This window comes from Rhincodon typus, chromosome 18, assembly GCF_021869965.1.
Source record: "Rhincodon typus isolate 14 chromosome 18, sRhiTyp1.1, whole genome shotgun sequence".
Taxonomy (NCBI): Eukaryota; Metazoa; Chordata; class Chondrichthyes; order Orectolobiformes; family Rhincodontidae; genus Rhincodon; species Rhincodon typus.
This window is the reverse complement of record NC_063349.1, coordinates 47,405,750-47,422,124: the sequence shown is the minus strand read 5'-3', so window position 1 is coordinate 47,422,124 and position 16,375 is coordinate 47,405,750. Positions and strand designations below refer to the sequence as shown.

At 42.6% G+C, this 16,375-nt stretch overlaps 2 protein-coding genes across 6 annotated transcripts in view; one reads left to right on the top strand and one right to left on the bottom strand.

The window, feature by feature from the left end:
- Positions 1–16,375, top strand: part of nt5dc3 (5'-nucleotidase domain containing 3) — a 127,870-nt gene that overhangs the window by 39,516 nt on the left and 71,979 nt on the right. The window lies entirely within an intron of this gene.
- The window catches only part of LOC109912607 (stabilin-2-like), a 191,243-nt gene continuing 177,614 nt past the window's right edge, over positions 2,747–16,375 (bottom strand). For 3 of the 5 annotated variants that reach the window (XM_048607479.1, XM_048607480.1, XM_048607482.1), the window contains 4 exons: positions 12,367–12,633; positions 9,640–9,777; positions 7,998–8,111; positions 2,747–2,860 (listed from right to left, as the gene is read on the bottom strand). In XM_048607479.1, the coding sequence (XP_048463436.1) occupies positions 2,819–2,860; positions 7,998–8,111; positions 9,640–9,777; positions 12,367–12,633 (561 nt within the window). In that variant the 3' untranslated portion in view covers positions 2,747–2,818. Of the gene's footprint in view, positions 2,861–7,997; positions 8,112–9,639; positions 9,778–10,204; positions 10,299–12,366; positions 12,634–16,375 lie in introns of those variants that run through there. The other 2 variants (XR_007264039.1, XM_048607481.1) reach the window with 2 other exon arrangements.

Genomic DNA, 16,375 nt, shown 5'->3' with positions numbered 1-16,375 from the left:
TGGCAAGACTGGAGGCAGTTCAGAGGAGGTTCACCTGGTTGATTCCAGGGATGAAAAGGCTGTTGTGTGAGGAGTGGTTGAATACTTTGGGCCTGTACTCACTGGCTGTCAGGAGAATGAGGTGGTGGTCTGATTGAGGTCTATAAAATGCCGAAGGGGAATGATAAGATAGATGTTGAACAAATGCTTCCCCTTGTGGGACAGTCTGGAACAAGAGGTCATAGATATAGAGTGAGAGGAGGTAGGTTCAAAACTGAGATGAGGAGAAACTACTTCTCTCGGACGGCTGTGAATCTGTGGAACCCGCTGCCCCAGAGTGCAGTGGAGGCAGAATCAATCAACAGATTCAAGAAAGAAATAGACATTATTCCTGATGAAAAGCAGGATAAAGGTCTATGGGGAGCAGGCAGGAAAGTGATGTTGAGACCAGGATAAGATCATGTAAAATGGCAGAACAGACTCGAAGGGCCAAATTGCCTACTGCTGCTCCTAATTCCCATGTTACTATTCTCACAACAGTTTAATATAGGGAGAGAGAATAACAACTATTTTTTCTGCCACCAGTCTCACGCCACCAGAATGCCTCCCCCACCCTCCGGAACAAATTGACAATGTTTAAAAGAACATCCTTTTCAATAACCCATCCTGAACAAATGAAAGCCTCCTGCTGATTATGGCATGGCTGCCTTTGGGAATGATTCATGACAGCAGGCTCAGGATTGTCCCATCTGCTCCTCTTTTATGAGGGGGTGGGTTTGCAGAGGCTGGGTTGCTAACTCCACATGGATGTATTCCTGAAAGTTTCGTCATCTCGACTTCACTCCAGCTCCTATTGGTCATCTGATATGTCAATCCCACAATGCATCCCTCCCCAGCACCAATTGGAGAATGAACAGATTCTTGTTATCAGATTGCACTGCACTGTTCTTGATTTGGCTGATCAACAGGCTTCTTGTGCTGCCTGCAATAGTTTAATCATTTCAGTTAACAGGGTTCCAAGAAAATGAAGAACAAAACATTGTTTATACTGCTCCTGTGATTTTTCTCATTTGTTGCTCACAGTCAGTGTTGGGAGAACAATCTGAATTAGAGCCAAAGTCATAGAGATGTACAGCACATAAATAGACCCGTCCAACACGTCCATGCTGACCAGATATCCTAAATAAATCTAGTCCCATTTGCCAGCATTTGGCCCCGTCCCTCTCAATCCTTCCTATTCGTATACCCATCCAGATGCCTTTTAAATGTTATAATTGTACCAGCCCCCACCACTTCCTCTGGCAGCTCATTCCATACATGCATCACTGTGGAAAAAGTTGCCCTTAGGTCTCTTTTAAATCTTTCCCCTCTCAACTTTAAAGCTATGCTCTCTAATTTTGGACTCACCTACCCTGAGAAAAAGACGTTGCCTATTCACCCAATCCATGCCCTTTATGGTTTTATAAACCTCCACAAGGTCATTCCTCAGCCTCTGACACTCTCTCTATAGCTCAAACCCTCCAACCCTGGCAACATCTTTGTAAATCTTTTCTGAACCCTTTTGAGTTTCACAACATCCTTTCTATAGCAGGGAGACCAGAATTGCATGCAGCATTCCAATAGTGGCCTAACCAATGTCCTGTACACAGCTGCAACATGACCTCCCAACTCCTATACTTAATGCACTGACCGATAAAGGCAAGCGTACCAAACACCGCCTTCACTATCCTGTCTACCGGTGCCTCCACTTTCAAGGAACTGTGAACAGATTCCGAGGTCTCTTTGTTCAGTAACACTATCCAGGATCTTACCATTAAGTGTATAAGTCCTGCCCTGGTTTACCTTTCCAAAATGCAGCACTTCACGTTTATCTAAAACTCCATCTGCCACCCCTCAGCCTATTGGCCCATCTGATCAAGGTCCCTTTGTACTGTGAGGAAACTTTCTTCACTGTCCACTACACCTCCGATTTTGGTGTCATCTACAAACTTACTAACCATACCTCCTATGTTCACATCCAAATCATTTATATAAATGACAAAAAGCAGTGGAACCAGCACCGATCCTTGTGGCACACCGCTGGTCACAGGTGTCCAGTCTAAAAAGCAACACTCCACCACCCTCTCTCTTCTACTTTTGAGCCAGCTCTGTATCCAAATGGCTAGTTTTCCCTGTATTCCATGTGATCTGACTTTACTAACCAGTCTACCATGAGGAATCTTGTCGAACACCTTACTGAAGACCATATAGATCGCATCCACCGCTTTGCCCTCATCAATCCTATTCGTTACTTCTTCAAAAAATTCAATCAAGTTAGTGAGACATGATTTCCCATGCAGAAAACCATGTTGTAGAAAGACATTCCTGGAGAACACTTGATGTTGTCCATATCTCTCCAACATTTTATATTTTCTAAACAGTGGGAAAATAAATGTTCATATTTAAAGGTGCATCTGAGACTTTTAATTCAAGATCAAAATCATTGGCCCAGTACATTTTTAGACAATATTTTCCAAAGGTTTCTTTACCATTATCATTTTAAAAACTTTTCCATTTGAATATCTTCACTTCATTAGGTTAAAATAGCTAAATATTACGGTCTTAAAGTATTATTCCCAGATAATTTTAAATTTTTATGAAGGCTATAACGCATGTTAAATATGGATTTAATTTTCATCAGTGCTTTCTCGCATGGTCAAAGATGCCACTGGCTCTGTAGGTCCCATAGTTCATGGTTAAGAGATCGGAATGATGCAGCCAAGAGAACTTATGACCACCAAATGTTTAATGTTCAACATTTCTTCAGTAACAGTGTACACACAGAATTTTGACAGTCTTGCTATTGTTGGTCACCATTATTTGTTCCCAGGTGATGTTCATCCTGTGGAAAATTAAACAGGTGATTATTGGAAGTGCTTTAGAATATAGAACAGTACAGCACAGTACAGGCCCTTCAGCCCACAATGTTGTGCTGAACTTTTACTCTAAACCTAAGGTCTATCTAACCTCCACTCCTACCTTATACTATCATCCATATGCCTATCTAATATCTGCTTAAATGCCCCTAATGAGGCCAACTCCACTACTCTCTCCGGCAATGCATTCTACGCCCCAACCACTCTCTGAGTAAAGAACCTACCTCTGACGTCTCCCCTATATCTACCTCCACTCACTTTTTTTAAAACTAGGTCCCCTCGTAATAGCTACCTCCACCCTAGGAAAAAGTCTCTGGCTTTATCAACTTGGCATTCTGGTTCCACTCATGGTCTTTTGGTTTTTCATCATATCTGTGCTGTAATAGGTGACAGGATTGGCACACTTTTTTGCATTTTGAGTCAGTTAATTAAGTTTGAGTTTGACTGTGGAGGCTGAAGTTTATAATCTAGGCTGACACTCCAGTGCAATAACGATGTAATCTCTCAAATGAAACATTGGCTTTTGTCTGAAAGGCAGAGTTTAATGACCTCATTGGGCTGGTTGGAGATGTTGGGGAGTTCTCGTTAAAAGGGCTATAGTAATTGTCCAATCTACACATGCTGCAAAATTCTCACTCATATTCAGAGGAGATTATTGATGTGATTTTACCTCCGACAAGGCGTTTTACCTAATGCAACAATGCTTCCGTTACCTAATGCAACAATGCTTCCGTTATCTCCAGTAACACAAGGTAAAGTCACCATAGTCTTTCCAGAACATTGGTTGCTCTTTCTTTAGAGAGAGAGATAATTAGTAAAAACTGAAAGAACTGCGGATGCTGTAAATCAAACGAAAACGGAAGTTGCTGGAAAATCTCAGCAGGTCTGGCAGCATCTGTGAAGAGAAAGCAGAGTTAATGTTTCGGGTCCTGTGACCCTTCCTCAGAACCTGAAACATTAACTCTGATTTCTCTTCACAGATGCTGCCGAACCTTCTGAGCTTTTCCAGCAACTTCCGTTTTTGTTTGAGAGATAACTAGTGATAGTTTAACCTGAGGGTCACCACTCCTCAGGAGAGGGGAGCATTTGAGGAGAGTTTGTCATGGTAACCTTAGCTGGTGTGGGAATTGAACCCATGCATTTGGCAGCACTCTGCATTGCAAACTACCTATCTAGCCAACTGGACTAACTTGTTACACAATCATGGTATTAAAGGATCCGACAGGAATTTACTAAACTATTATATACCAACATTATATTTGTCAGGCACATCATTGTTTGGGCTAATGTTACACTATGAAGTTACACAAGAGTAGCAATTAGTGTATCATGCTTCATGTGGTCTAGGGTGAGATGAAGCATGAGATTTTTATCTCCTCGGGTTACGTATTATGATGCAGTGATGATATTGCAAACATGCCTGTTCAAGAGAAAATGACAGATTGACCCTGTCACATAATGATTGTTGTAACTATCAGGAAAAATGAAGGCAGATGGGTGACATGATACAGGACTTCTTAATTATTGAAGGATTTTACAGTGAAGATGTTGTTCCCACATCTAGGGCAGTCCAAAACTGGAGGACAGATTTATAAGAAAGTCCGTAATAAATCCCAAAAGAATGCACAAGAAAGCTTTTTCTCCAAAAAGTGTTGGGAATGTGGAAATGGTTGCCATAAAGTGTGGTTGTAGCAAATAGGTACATTTAAAACGAAGCTGGATAAGTACATAGGCAGAAAGGAATAGCCTTTCTTGATGCAGATGGATGAAATTAAGTGGGAGAATGCTTAGGTGGAGCATAAAAACTGGCTGAATGGCCTGTTTCAGTGGTGAACAGTCTATAATGTAACATTGAAAATGACATGAATCCCATGTTAAGATAGCAATGAAGGATCTGTAACCAGACCAGTATGAACAGATCATCATAGCAATGATGGCTGGAATTCACTGGATCACACATAGGAAGAAATTACACTGAATTTTTTTTTGTCTTTAGTACTGGAATATTTGGTTCCTTCTTAATCTAAACTGACTGCTATGAAATCATAAAGCTCTTCCTGAAAGTGGCAAGGGGTGGCACAGTAGCACGGTGGTTCGCACTGCTGCCTCACAGCACCAGGGACCCAGGTTCGATTCCAGCCTCTGGTATCTGTCTGTATGGAGTTAGCACGTTCTCCCAGTGTCTGCATGGGTTTCCTCCGGGTGCTCCAGTTTCCTCACACAGTCCAAAGATGTGCAGGTTAGGTGGATTGGCCATTGCTAAATTGCCTGTAGTGTTCAAGGATGTGTAGCTTACGTGGGTTATAGGGGGATGGGTCTGGGTGGAATGCACTGAGGTTTGGTGTGGATTTGTTGGGCCGAAGGGCCTGTTTCCACACTGTAGGGATTCTATGAAGAAGGGCAAATAATTGGGAAATTTGACCCCAAAGAAATAACTGCCCCTTTCTTGCCATCTCAGTAACTAAATCCATGGGAGATAGTAGGAACTGCAGATGCTGGAGAATCAGAGACAACAAGGTGCAGGGCTGGATGAACACAGCAGGCCAATGCTCCTATGATGCTGCTTGGCCTGCTGTGTTCATCCAGCCCTGCACCTTGTCTCTAAATCCATGGGAGACCTGCTTAACTTGCTGTCAATTAAGGCCCTGAAGTGATCAATTAATGACTGTTTAAAGGTCTGTACTTGCCATTGGCTGAGTTGTTTGCTTTTGAGAGGATGTGCTACCTGCTGGGAGAGGGGAGAGGCATTTTGGAATCAAAGATGGTGGGGTAGAGCGAGAGCGAGAGCAAGCAGGTGGCTGATGAAATCTGAACCCCCTTCTCTTATCCAACCCCTTTGACCCTCCTCAACTAGAGATGCCCTCACCCCAAAATAAAAGGCCTGCTCAACTTCTTGCTGTTTCAGCCTTTTGTGATTTCGTAGCTTGGGCCTCTAGCGATAATCTCCAGGACCAGAAACTGTTGGCCTCTGATTAGCTGGCAGCATCAAGCAGGATGTGACTTCACTGACAGATTTCCTGATTGGAAGAGAAGCTCATTGCTCAGGACTTTTATGTATCCAATTGACGCTTGATCAGGTGAGTTTTTTATGCTGCTGGGATTGGGACAGTAATTGTCCCTGAAGTCACCAACCCCTACACTTAGTGCACATTCCCCATTCACTCCATTGACACTTTTCAGATTTCTAAATGAAGGTAAAGCTATTAAACTGCCTTTTGTCATCACCTGTGGTAGTAGTAATAGGAAGTTCAGTGATGCTCTAACCCTAACCCTATTGCTTTTGTAAGTAATGAAGTAGTTGTGAAGCCCAGCCACTGTTGTATTCATGTATCACTTAATGGGAACTTAATTTCCCCAAACCAAATTTTTGCTTTTGCTAACTGAAGATGACTCTTGCTGGGTTACAATTTCATCAAGAGTCCTTGGATATCTTTACCTGGTCTGAGGAATAGCTACTAACTTATAGCCTATTTGCCAATAAATGACCCTACAGAAGGGTCCACTGGCTAAGTCTGTTCTCCTCAATTAGAGGCAAATTCCAGAGTCTTCAAAGCCTCTCAAACTCAGATCAACCTTACGCTGGAGATACTGTGGACTGAGGCTGGGGCTTATTGTCCAGTTCCACAACTAACATATCCATCAGAGTCCTACAGCATGGAAGCAGACCCTTCAGTCCAACTCGTTCACACTGAACAGACATTCCAATCTGACCTAGTCCAATTTGCCAGAATTTGGCCCATATCCTTCTAAAGCATTCTTATTCATGTACCCATCCAATGCCTTTTAAATGTTGTAATTGTACCCACCTCCACCACTTCCTCTGGCAGCTCATTTCATACATGCATCACTGTGTGGAAAAAGTTACCCCTCAGGTCCTTTTTAAATCTTTCCCCTCTCACATTAAACCAATACCGTCTAGTTAAGAGCTTGCCTATTTACCTATCCATGCCCCTCATGATTTTATGACCCGCTATAAGGTCATCCCTCAGCCTCTGATGCTCCATGGAAAATAGCTCCAGCCTATTCAGCCTCTCCCAATAGTTCAAACCTTCAAACCCTCCAACCCCACCAAATTATTGTAAGTCTTTTCTGCACTCTCTCAAGTTTAACAACATCTTTCCTATAGCAGGAAAACCAGAATTGTGGATTTGCTTAGAAATTTCAAACTCAGTTTACTTATAGTCATTACAATCGGGAACAGGATGGGTAAGTTCTTGAATAAAATACACATGAACTAGTAGCTAATTTACCCTATATACTATACTCTTTATTTAAAAGGGTAATATCATCTAAAAAATGGTCATTAGAAAAGACTATAAAATTCATCAATGTTTTATCCATCTGGTAGCAGGGCAACTCATTTAGAGTAACCCCCTTGGAAAGGCATCACCATATTTAACTGAATGACACCATGGAGAAACCCATGCAGGTGGAGGCTAGAAGAATTGAGAACGGGTTGAAAAGACCCAAGGAGTTTGAGATCCCTAGGGACAGGCAGTGGCGCAGACAAAATGACACCTACAACAGTGATGAGATTGTCTGATACTTGGTCGATCTACCCACTAGGGCACTGACTCAAAGTCAAGGATAGAACCAACATGCCATTGATGGGCAAATGTCATCTGGGTGCCTTTTCTTTATTCTCAGGGCCCCATTTTCCCTCTGGGGACACTACTACACAGAAAGGCAGGGTATCCTAGCCCTGGCAAATATTTACCTCTCAATAAACAATGCAAAAACAGCAGAAGGGTCTAGGCCCGAAACGTCAGCCTTCCTGCTCCTATGATGCCGCTTGGCCTGCTGTGTTCATCCAGCTCTACACCTTGTTATAACACATCGCTGTTTGTGGAAACTGGCTGCATGCAAATTGACAGCCATGGTTTCTGCATGCCAGAAGTGACTGCATTTCTAAAGTACTTCACTGGTGAAATGCTAGGGCGTTTTTTTTTTGGAAATGTTCGTGTTTTCTTTAACCTCATTTGGACGGTAATAGAAAATTTTGGGGGTATAACTTTTAACTCTGACCCAATCACTTGTGCATGGCATCCCCACCCCCAACACACACACACACAGACACACAGAGTTAGTCACAAAATAACTTACACAGAAGGGATCTGTGCCGCTGTCTGTGGAATTTGTGAACTTGTTGTACATGGGGTTGCTGAACCTGTTGGGTACTGAGTCATCAAATGAGGACACACCTTCTCCTTCTTCAGACTGTAAACATAAAGAGTAAACCATCGCAAATACCATGATTCAAAATTGCCAGGTGTTTGCTTTGACTCTGCATGCAGTACCTAAGGATTATTAAGAATGGGCAAGCAATGCAGGATCTACCCACAACATGCAAATTCCATGACAGAATATTTTCAAAACTGCACTGTTTAGAAGGATGGGAGCAATGCATTGTTTCCCTATTGGCTAATTGATGAGGATTAATTGCTGTGATCAGTCAGCAACTCCTTCATTATTGTGTCCAGAATGGTAGAGGATAAACAAGCTGGGTTGCAATGTATTGCTGCCCAGCAACTTCCAGCAGAAGGATATTTGAGTTTGGTGCATTACCATTTTTATTCTTTCATTGAAAGGAGTCATTCTGCCCCTTTGCACTTGCAGCATCCATGGATGCAGATGGTGATATAACAATGTAGTGAGGGTCTGTGGTGCAGTGGTATCTATCTCTGAACCAGAAGGTCCAGGTTCAGGTTCTACTTGCCCCAGAGGAACCTCCGAACGTAGCTATAGCATTATATTTGCAATTCTTCAACCCTTGTTTGCTTACAGGTGAAACTTCCAGCTGTGAGGCCAGCTTGTACTTTGCTGTTTGTACTTAAATGCTGTCATCACAAGCACATCCAATTTTGTAGGAAGAATAGAAAAGAAGCATTTTTTTTAATGGTGAGAGATTGCACAGCAATGAGATGCAGAGGGTACTGGGAATCCTAATGCATGAATTGCAAAATACTACTCGACAAGTACAAGTAATTAGAAAAACGAATTTATAATTTATTGTGAGGGGAAGTGAATACAAATGTAGTGCGGTTATGATTCTAATATAGGGAATTTGTGAGGCCATATTTAGACTATTATGTCAAGTATTGGTCACTTCATTTACGGAAGGATAGAGATGCTTTGGAAGTATTTCAGAATGGGAAGGTTGTCTAATGAGGAAAAGTTGGAGAGGCAATGTCTGTACCCACTGGAGTTCAGAACAGTGAGAGGTCACTTGATTGAAACATATGATCCTGAGGGTATCTCCGATATGGAAAGGATATTTCCTCTTGTGGGAGAATCTAAAATTAGGGCTCACTGTTTAAATATAAGGAACCATCCATTTAAAAAAAACTGGGCGTCTTTTTTCTCTCAAAGGGTTGAGTGTCTTTGGAACTCTCTTCCTGAAAAGATGGTGGGAGCCAAGTCTTTGAGTATTTTTAAGGCAGAGGGGAATAGGGGGTAGATAGCAGGGGTGGCCAGTAATCTGCACTTGTGGTTACAATCAGATCAGCCATGATTTCGTAGAATGGCCGAGCAGGGCGGAAGGGCTGAATGGCCTATTCATTCTCCTAGTTTTCATGTAGCTTAGCATTTGGGAGTGAGGGTGTAACTCACGCAGTTAGAATGAGTCTCAGTTGATAGAGTTTTAAAAATTGGACTGTAGCAGTTTGATAATGTGATAGATGTGCACCATAGGAGCCAAGGAGGGAAGAGAATGATTTTCAATATCTTCAGACAGTTGATGTGTTACCTTGAAATACTGGAAGCTGAAGGGTCCCCTTCGGTGCTTGTGGTAACAATACACAGCCAATGCAAAAGCAGCTATTACCAGGGTGCAGGCAAAGAAAATTCCCACTCCTGCTCCTGTGTGAACAGCATGAGGTTTAACCTAATAGAAAGCGGAAGGGAAGGAGTTAGATTTCCACTGAGAGTGAACAGTAACATTAACTTAGATTTGTACAGTGGTCTTAATCATTGTAAATAAAAGTCCCAGGATGTGTCATCAGATAAGGTTAGCCACAAAAGGAAACATTTGATCAGATCACCCAAGCATTGACCAGAGTGGTGTGTTTGTAGGGAGTCACTCGCAGGAGGCAAGAGAGGTTTAGAGCGGGAATTTTAACATGCAAGACTGAAGGAAGCTGAATGTGATAATAGGTGAACCCATTACTGGCACAATGAAAATTGATGTGCATTCTAAGGCTCAACAACAGTATGGGGGATCCCAATACTGACCCAATATGGAAGCTTTCAAACGAGGGAGCAGTGGCAGGTAGAGCGGAAAGTGTGGCTTCAGGTGAGAAAAGAAAATAGACCTTTTGTGTATGTGGTTCCCTTTATCAGTTTTTCCTGAGCTGCAGATCAGTCGTGATCTTGAGAGAGAATGAAAGTCTAAAACCGCCTGTTCAACTGCAGTATAAAAGAAATGAGCATTTGATGATACAACTCTGTTACATAAATAGTCTGAATACACGTAGAAATAGATACACGAACTGCTTCTTCCCTGCTGTTATCAAACTTTTGAATGGACGTCTCAAATGTTAATTCTGAGCTCTCTCTCTCTGCAGCTATAACACTGTATTCTGCACTCTGTTCTGCTGCTCTGATGCACTTTGTATGGTAGGATCTGCCTGTATGGCACACAAAAAGCACTTTTTTCACTCTATTTCGGTACATAGAATCCCTACAGTATGGAAGCAGGCTATTTGGCCCATCAAGTCCACACTGACCGTCTGAAGAGCATCCCACCCCTGTGACCCTGCTTTTCCTATGGCTAATCCACCTAGCCTACACATCCCTGCACACTGGGCAATTTAGCATGGCAAATCCACCTAACCTGCACATCTTTGGAGGAAACCAGAGCACCTGGAGGAAACCCACAAAGACCCAGGGAGAATGTGCAAACTCCACACAGAGAGCCAACCAAGGCTGGAATTGGACCCAGGTCCCTGAAGCTGTGAGGCATCATGCCACCCCAATTTATATGTGACAACAATAAAATCAATCCAGTAATAACTTGAGTTCATTGCTGAAAAAGGACACATGATTGAAGCTTTTCGCCTTGCACTCATCAGGATATTTTGCAAGAGTGCAAATTCAAGGAGAGTCCCAACATATTTACGACATGAGATGACAGTGCTGATTGATTAGCCCCCATGCAGTTTAAATGTTGGCTTTCCCCACAAATTTGTGTTCTTGCAAAACGTCCTGATGAACGCAAGATGAAAAGCTTTTGATAAAATGTGTCTTTTTCTCTGCATACGCAAATATAACTTTGAAGTTCTTGCCCTCACTGAAGCATGGGACTGCATACATAAAGTTTAAGACCCTGTTCTTGATTATGTTCTGCTATTACCGTTGTACTCCAATTTAGAACTTAGCAACGACGAAGATGGGAACTGCACTTTCCACATCATCAAACCCATGTCATTCAAACAGGTTCTCGTAGTGATGCATTTTTACATGTTTCTAATCAAAGCTGCTCAGTTTATGATATGAAAGCCCACCAGAAGTTATCATTGCTGTGACTCGAGAGTCCATGAGCTAGAATTCAAAACCATCTCAACTCTCTTTGAAGGAATGACGAATCTCCCCAGCTACAACAGCTGATGTAAAAATTAAACTCCCAATAAGAGCAGAATTATTTCAGCTCACTCCAAAAATTACATTCCAGCTCACAACAAAATTTGTTATTCATATGCCAGACTGGTTTGTTTCCTGAAATATTAATGATTTTGCCACAATTTCATACCACAGTAAAACTATCTATTTAGAACTACAGCAAAGTCTCCCAAATACAGCAGGATTATTTTTCCATCAAAGAGGTTGGAGGATTGTGTGAATTTTGTGTGTGAGATCATCTCAGTCACCGTATGGTATCTTGAACTTTGTAAACAGAGGTCTTGAGTATAAAAGGAAGAGGGATGTATACTTGAAACTGTATAAAGCTCTGGTTACACCACAACTAGGGCATTGTGTCTAGTTCTGGTCACCACATTTTGTAAGGATGTGAGGGTTCTCAAGAGGGTGCAGAGGAAAGTCACCAGAATAGCTTCAGGGATGAGGCATTATAGGGGCATGTTTGGATTGGTGAAGCTCTCTTTGAAGTAGAGGATGTTAAAAGGAGATTTGATGGTGGGGTACAAGATGATGCCAAGCAGTGAAAGAACGCTCCTTCGGTGAATTGATGGTACAAAGTGCAGGGAAAACCGATTTAAAGTTCTGGGCTAAAGCTTTCTTCCGATAGCTGGGGAAATCCCCTGGAGCTTCAAATCAAACACCATTGTGGGTATACCAACACCACATGGACAGCAGCGATTCAAGGAAGGGCCTTACTACTCTTTTCTCAAGGAAAACAGGGGTTGGGCTATAAAACAAGAACCTTGCCTGCAACGCATGAATGAACACAAAATACTTTTCATTCTAATTGCATGTGAAATGCTTCATTGCAATGTTACTAGGTTGTATACTCGCTTACTGGTTCAAGGGGTGCTTGCAAAGGCTTATCAATAGCATGAATGATTCCGTTTGATGCAACGATGTCCCAGGCAACAATTGGCCGATCATTCACCAACTTTCCAATCTGCTGACTGAACTCAGGGCTCGGAGGGAGGGTAGTTCTCGCTGTCGTTATGAGCAGGGCGTGACCAATTGTACTCCGGATGAGGGTTCCATTCTCCATTTTGTGGTATATGTAGCTACTGAGATTAGAAAAGTGATATTCAATATCCCGTCCAGATAATGTCTGTGAATAAAAACAATACTTGTTAGTGTTTAATCAACTTTGCTCCCCCACCCTTTTATATTATGGTAGACAGTTTAATATCTGCTTTGTTAGTCCAATTGTAATGCCAGCATGCTAATAATCTGAATTAATAATTGGAGAGTTAAAATTCCAACCCACAGCAGTTTGAGAATTTACATTCAGTTTGAAATAAATTCTAGTCATGCAATACCATTGTCAGTAAAAAAAAAAGGCAAACTTTTTAAAAAAAGATGCCACTGTTTCATTGATGTCCCTTCAGAGAGGGAAACCCAATGTTACTGTGTGGTCAGGTGTGTGACTCCAGTTCCAAACCAACATGGCTGACTCTTAACCGCACTGTAAAGTGATAAAGCAAGCTACCCAGGTGACTCAAACCACGGACTGGATACGCTGGGATCGATAACAAATACAAGACCGTCTCTGTTGGTCCAAACAAAATCTTAAAAAGTAGAAAAATGTGTGTCAACATTCATAGCTACTTGTGGTAAAAATTTGAGCGGTGGAGGTTTCTGGTGAGCAGCATATATGCTGTAGACCATCTGCGAGGAGTTCTACTTCAATTTCTTGGAAAGCTGAACTGCTAGTATCACAGACAATGAATGGAAAACCTGAATATTCAGCCTGAAAGCCTGAATTAAGAGGGCATGTATCCCACATAACAGCACAGAGTCTGTGGAGTAAGATGACAGCATGGTCTTAAAGCTAGGCTAGCCAAGGAGGAATGGTATATTCTGTAAGTTGGCTGGGGTTGGAGTGGGGTGGATTGTCTATTACTTCTTGCATATGGGAGTCAGAGGGACTAGGCAGGAATTTAACGTAGGTTGGAACCGTAATGCTGAGATGAACTCGAGAGGAAAGCAATGGTAGACTGCTCAAAGTGGGAGGAAGCTCTAAGGAAATATCTGAACAGGAAGTGGCCCAGATACTGTGCTAAGTTAGTTTCGGGTCTGGGATCTGAAGGGCAAAATTGCTGGGAGGGGGCGCATAACGAGTTAGGTAAGCCCCCAGTAAGGTAAGGCTACAGCAACAGCTGGCTATATGGAACAAGTGAAAGGGAGAGAATTTGAAAAAGCTTAAATAGAAAGAATACGTAATATAAAGAATAGAATTGAGCAAATGTGGGCCAAAATCCAAGAGCAGGAACAGAAGAACCAGGAGAATTTGCCGCACATGTTTCAGGCCCGGGGAGAGAAGCCCATGAAGGGGAACAATGTGTGATCTGGGATCATGTTGTAGCATGAAAAGTCATGACTGAGTTAGTCGAGAAATTGAGTCATTTGCAGACAGTGGTTGCAGCTCTCTGCCAAGCGAAACAAGAGTGATGGCCCAGCGCTACAGGTCAATCAAAGTGCAAGTGTGAGATTGATAGATTAAAGCGCCACCATGCGCTTCTGAAAGGGCTAATGTGCACCTTTAGGGTCAAGGGACATGAGCAGAAGGGATGTAGAGGAGGAAGCACGTTGGTATGCTTCAAATCACAAAGGATGGGGACCTACTCCTCCCTTCCCGGAGGAACCCCTACTCCCAATACCCCCCACCACCCCCAACCCGGCTTCCCCTTCTGGCACTGATGAACAGACTAGTCACCAAGACAGGCAAGGGGCTGCCAATGTCACCTACACCATCCCTTTCACCGTGGCACAACTGGCAGAGATAGCTGAAAAGTTCCCTGTCTGCCAACCCACCTCGGACCCCTGTGAATTATATCACTAGTCCCACCAACAGAGAATTTTGCACAGGCTGGGTGACACCAAGAAAATCAAGCTGATATTAATGTACTTCAGCCTGTAGTCTACTTCGCTTTGTCCCATCATCAAAACGTGGGTAGAGGGGTACTTGAGGACATGAAGGCCGTGGTTGGTTACAATAGGGGGGACTCCATGGATGGGATAATCAAGTACCAGCAAAAGAAAGGGAAAACCCGACCACATTCACCAGGCACCAGACAATCTTTACTGTTGGCTTCAGGCAGCTCGACAGAACCCAGCTCACATTACAGGATAGAGCCAACTGGACTGGGACCCTAAGCTCACATACCACCAGAGTGGCAAGTGCTGTGGTAATTTTGACCTTGCCAGTGATCCACATGGAATTGTGGGTGCTCCAGAGAAAGACCCATGCATAGGAAAAGGATGTCCAGGAGTTAGAAACCAAGCCAAGCCCAGCAAGGCTGGAAAGATGAAACTATCCAGGGCAGATCCCAACAAACAGCAAAATGGAAATGGCGGGGGCAGCTACAGAGGTGCCCTGTCCCCATACACCCCACCAGGGCAAGCTCGGGACCAATCGTCACAGGGGAGGTGCTACGACTGTGATCAGATTGGCTCTTGTGCCAGGGAGTGTCTTGAAAAGCCAAAGCAGACATTGGTGCCAAGAGAAATTTTTTAGTCTTCTACTCAGGAAGAACTCAGGAATAAGAAGGAGATTATTTTGAAAGATGAAACTGTTGGACTTAAAAACACCACTAAAAATTGAGATTTTCCATTTTTAAATTCAACTAAAATTGACCCAATTATGAAGCAAGACTGATGGCTGAACAAACAATTTCTTCTTCCTACGTATGTACATGTTCTTTTTGGAGTCACAATGCTAATAGTTTGCATTATACGTCCTTTTTCACTAGTTAGACATAACACTGCCATTGAACACTGTAAAAGCCATGACAGAGTGCGAGTGAGACAGAATGAAATTATTATAGTATAGGCTATTTCACCTTCTGTAATTGGCTAATAAAGCTCAATTAGCTATCATAAATCCCTAGTTTTGCACAGGATATCATATAGACAATCTCTCAGTCCTTCTAATGGTGACCACTGTCGATTAAAAAGCCCATCTTCTTCACCACTGTCCTTTTGGAAAGGAAATCTTCCATCCATGCCTGATCTGGCCTACATGATACACCAGACCCATCAGCAATATGGCTGACTTGTAACTGTGTCTGAGCAATAAGGGGTATGCTGACCTATACTGGCTTAGACAGCGACACCCATATCCCATGTACAAGTCCAAAGACATTACAACTTCTGTTAAATGAGTTGCTGAATTGACACTGATGACATTGAGGTGGTGTAGAAACAAGCTATTCTTTGAGCAATTACTGCCATGTGTTGGCTAGTTCTGAGTTGCAGCCATCCATTCGCTGTGATTCACTGAGAAAATCTACTTTTCAGTCAGTGGAGACATATCTTTGATCTCATCAAGTCTGGATTTGTCCCCAGGTTGGAGTTATTACAGTAATGTGAAAGCCTTTCTTGTTACCATGATGTAATATGAGGTGAAGACTGGGTAGATTGTGTAGGAGCAATAACCTGAGTAATTGTATATATGGGTTACGTTAACTCTTAGGCATATTCACAGTCGTGAACAAATGGTAGGTAGAACATGTAAACCTTGTCAGTCTGATAACTGTCTGAACTGCCTCTAACTCTACAATACTCCATGCAGTCGCTGTGTAATATCTCAGAATGAGCAACACTTTAGATTAACTCAGCAGGTCTGGCAGCATCTGTGAAGGAAAAAACAGAGTTAATGTTTTAGGTCCAGTGACCCTTCTTCAGAAGTAGAGTGCAACAAATGGAGTCACCTGGAAATTTTGATGCTTTTTCTTTCTTCCTTGGGAGATGCTGGAGAATTCTTAGGGAAATCATGTAAATGGCTGTTGATATGTGGTTCCTCAGGGGGTTCTATCCCATTTACAATCCCTAAGTGTCTTAAGGCATAT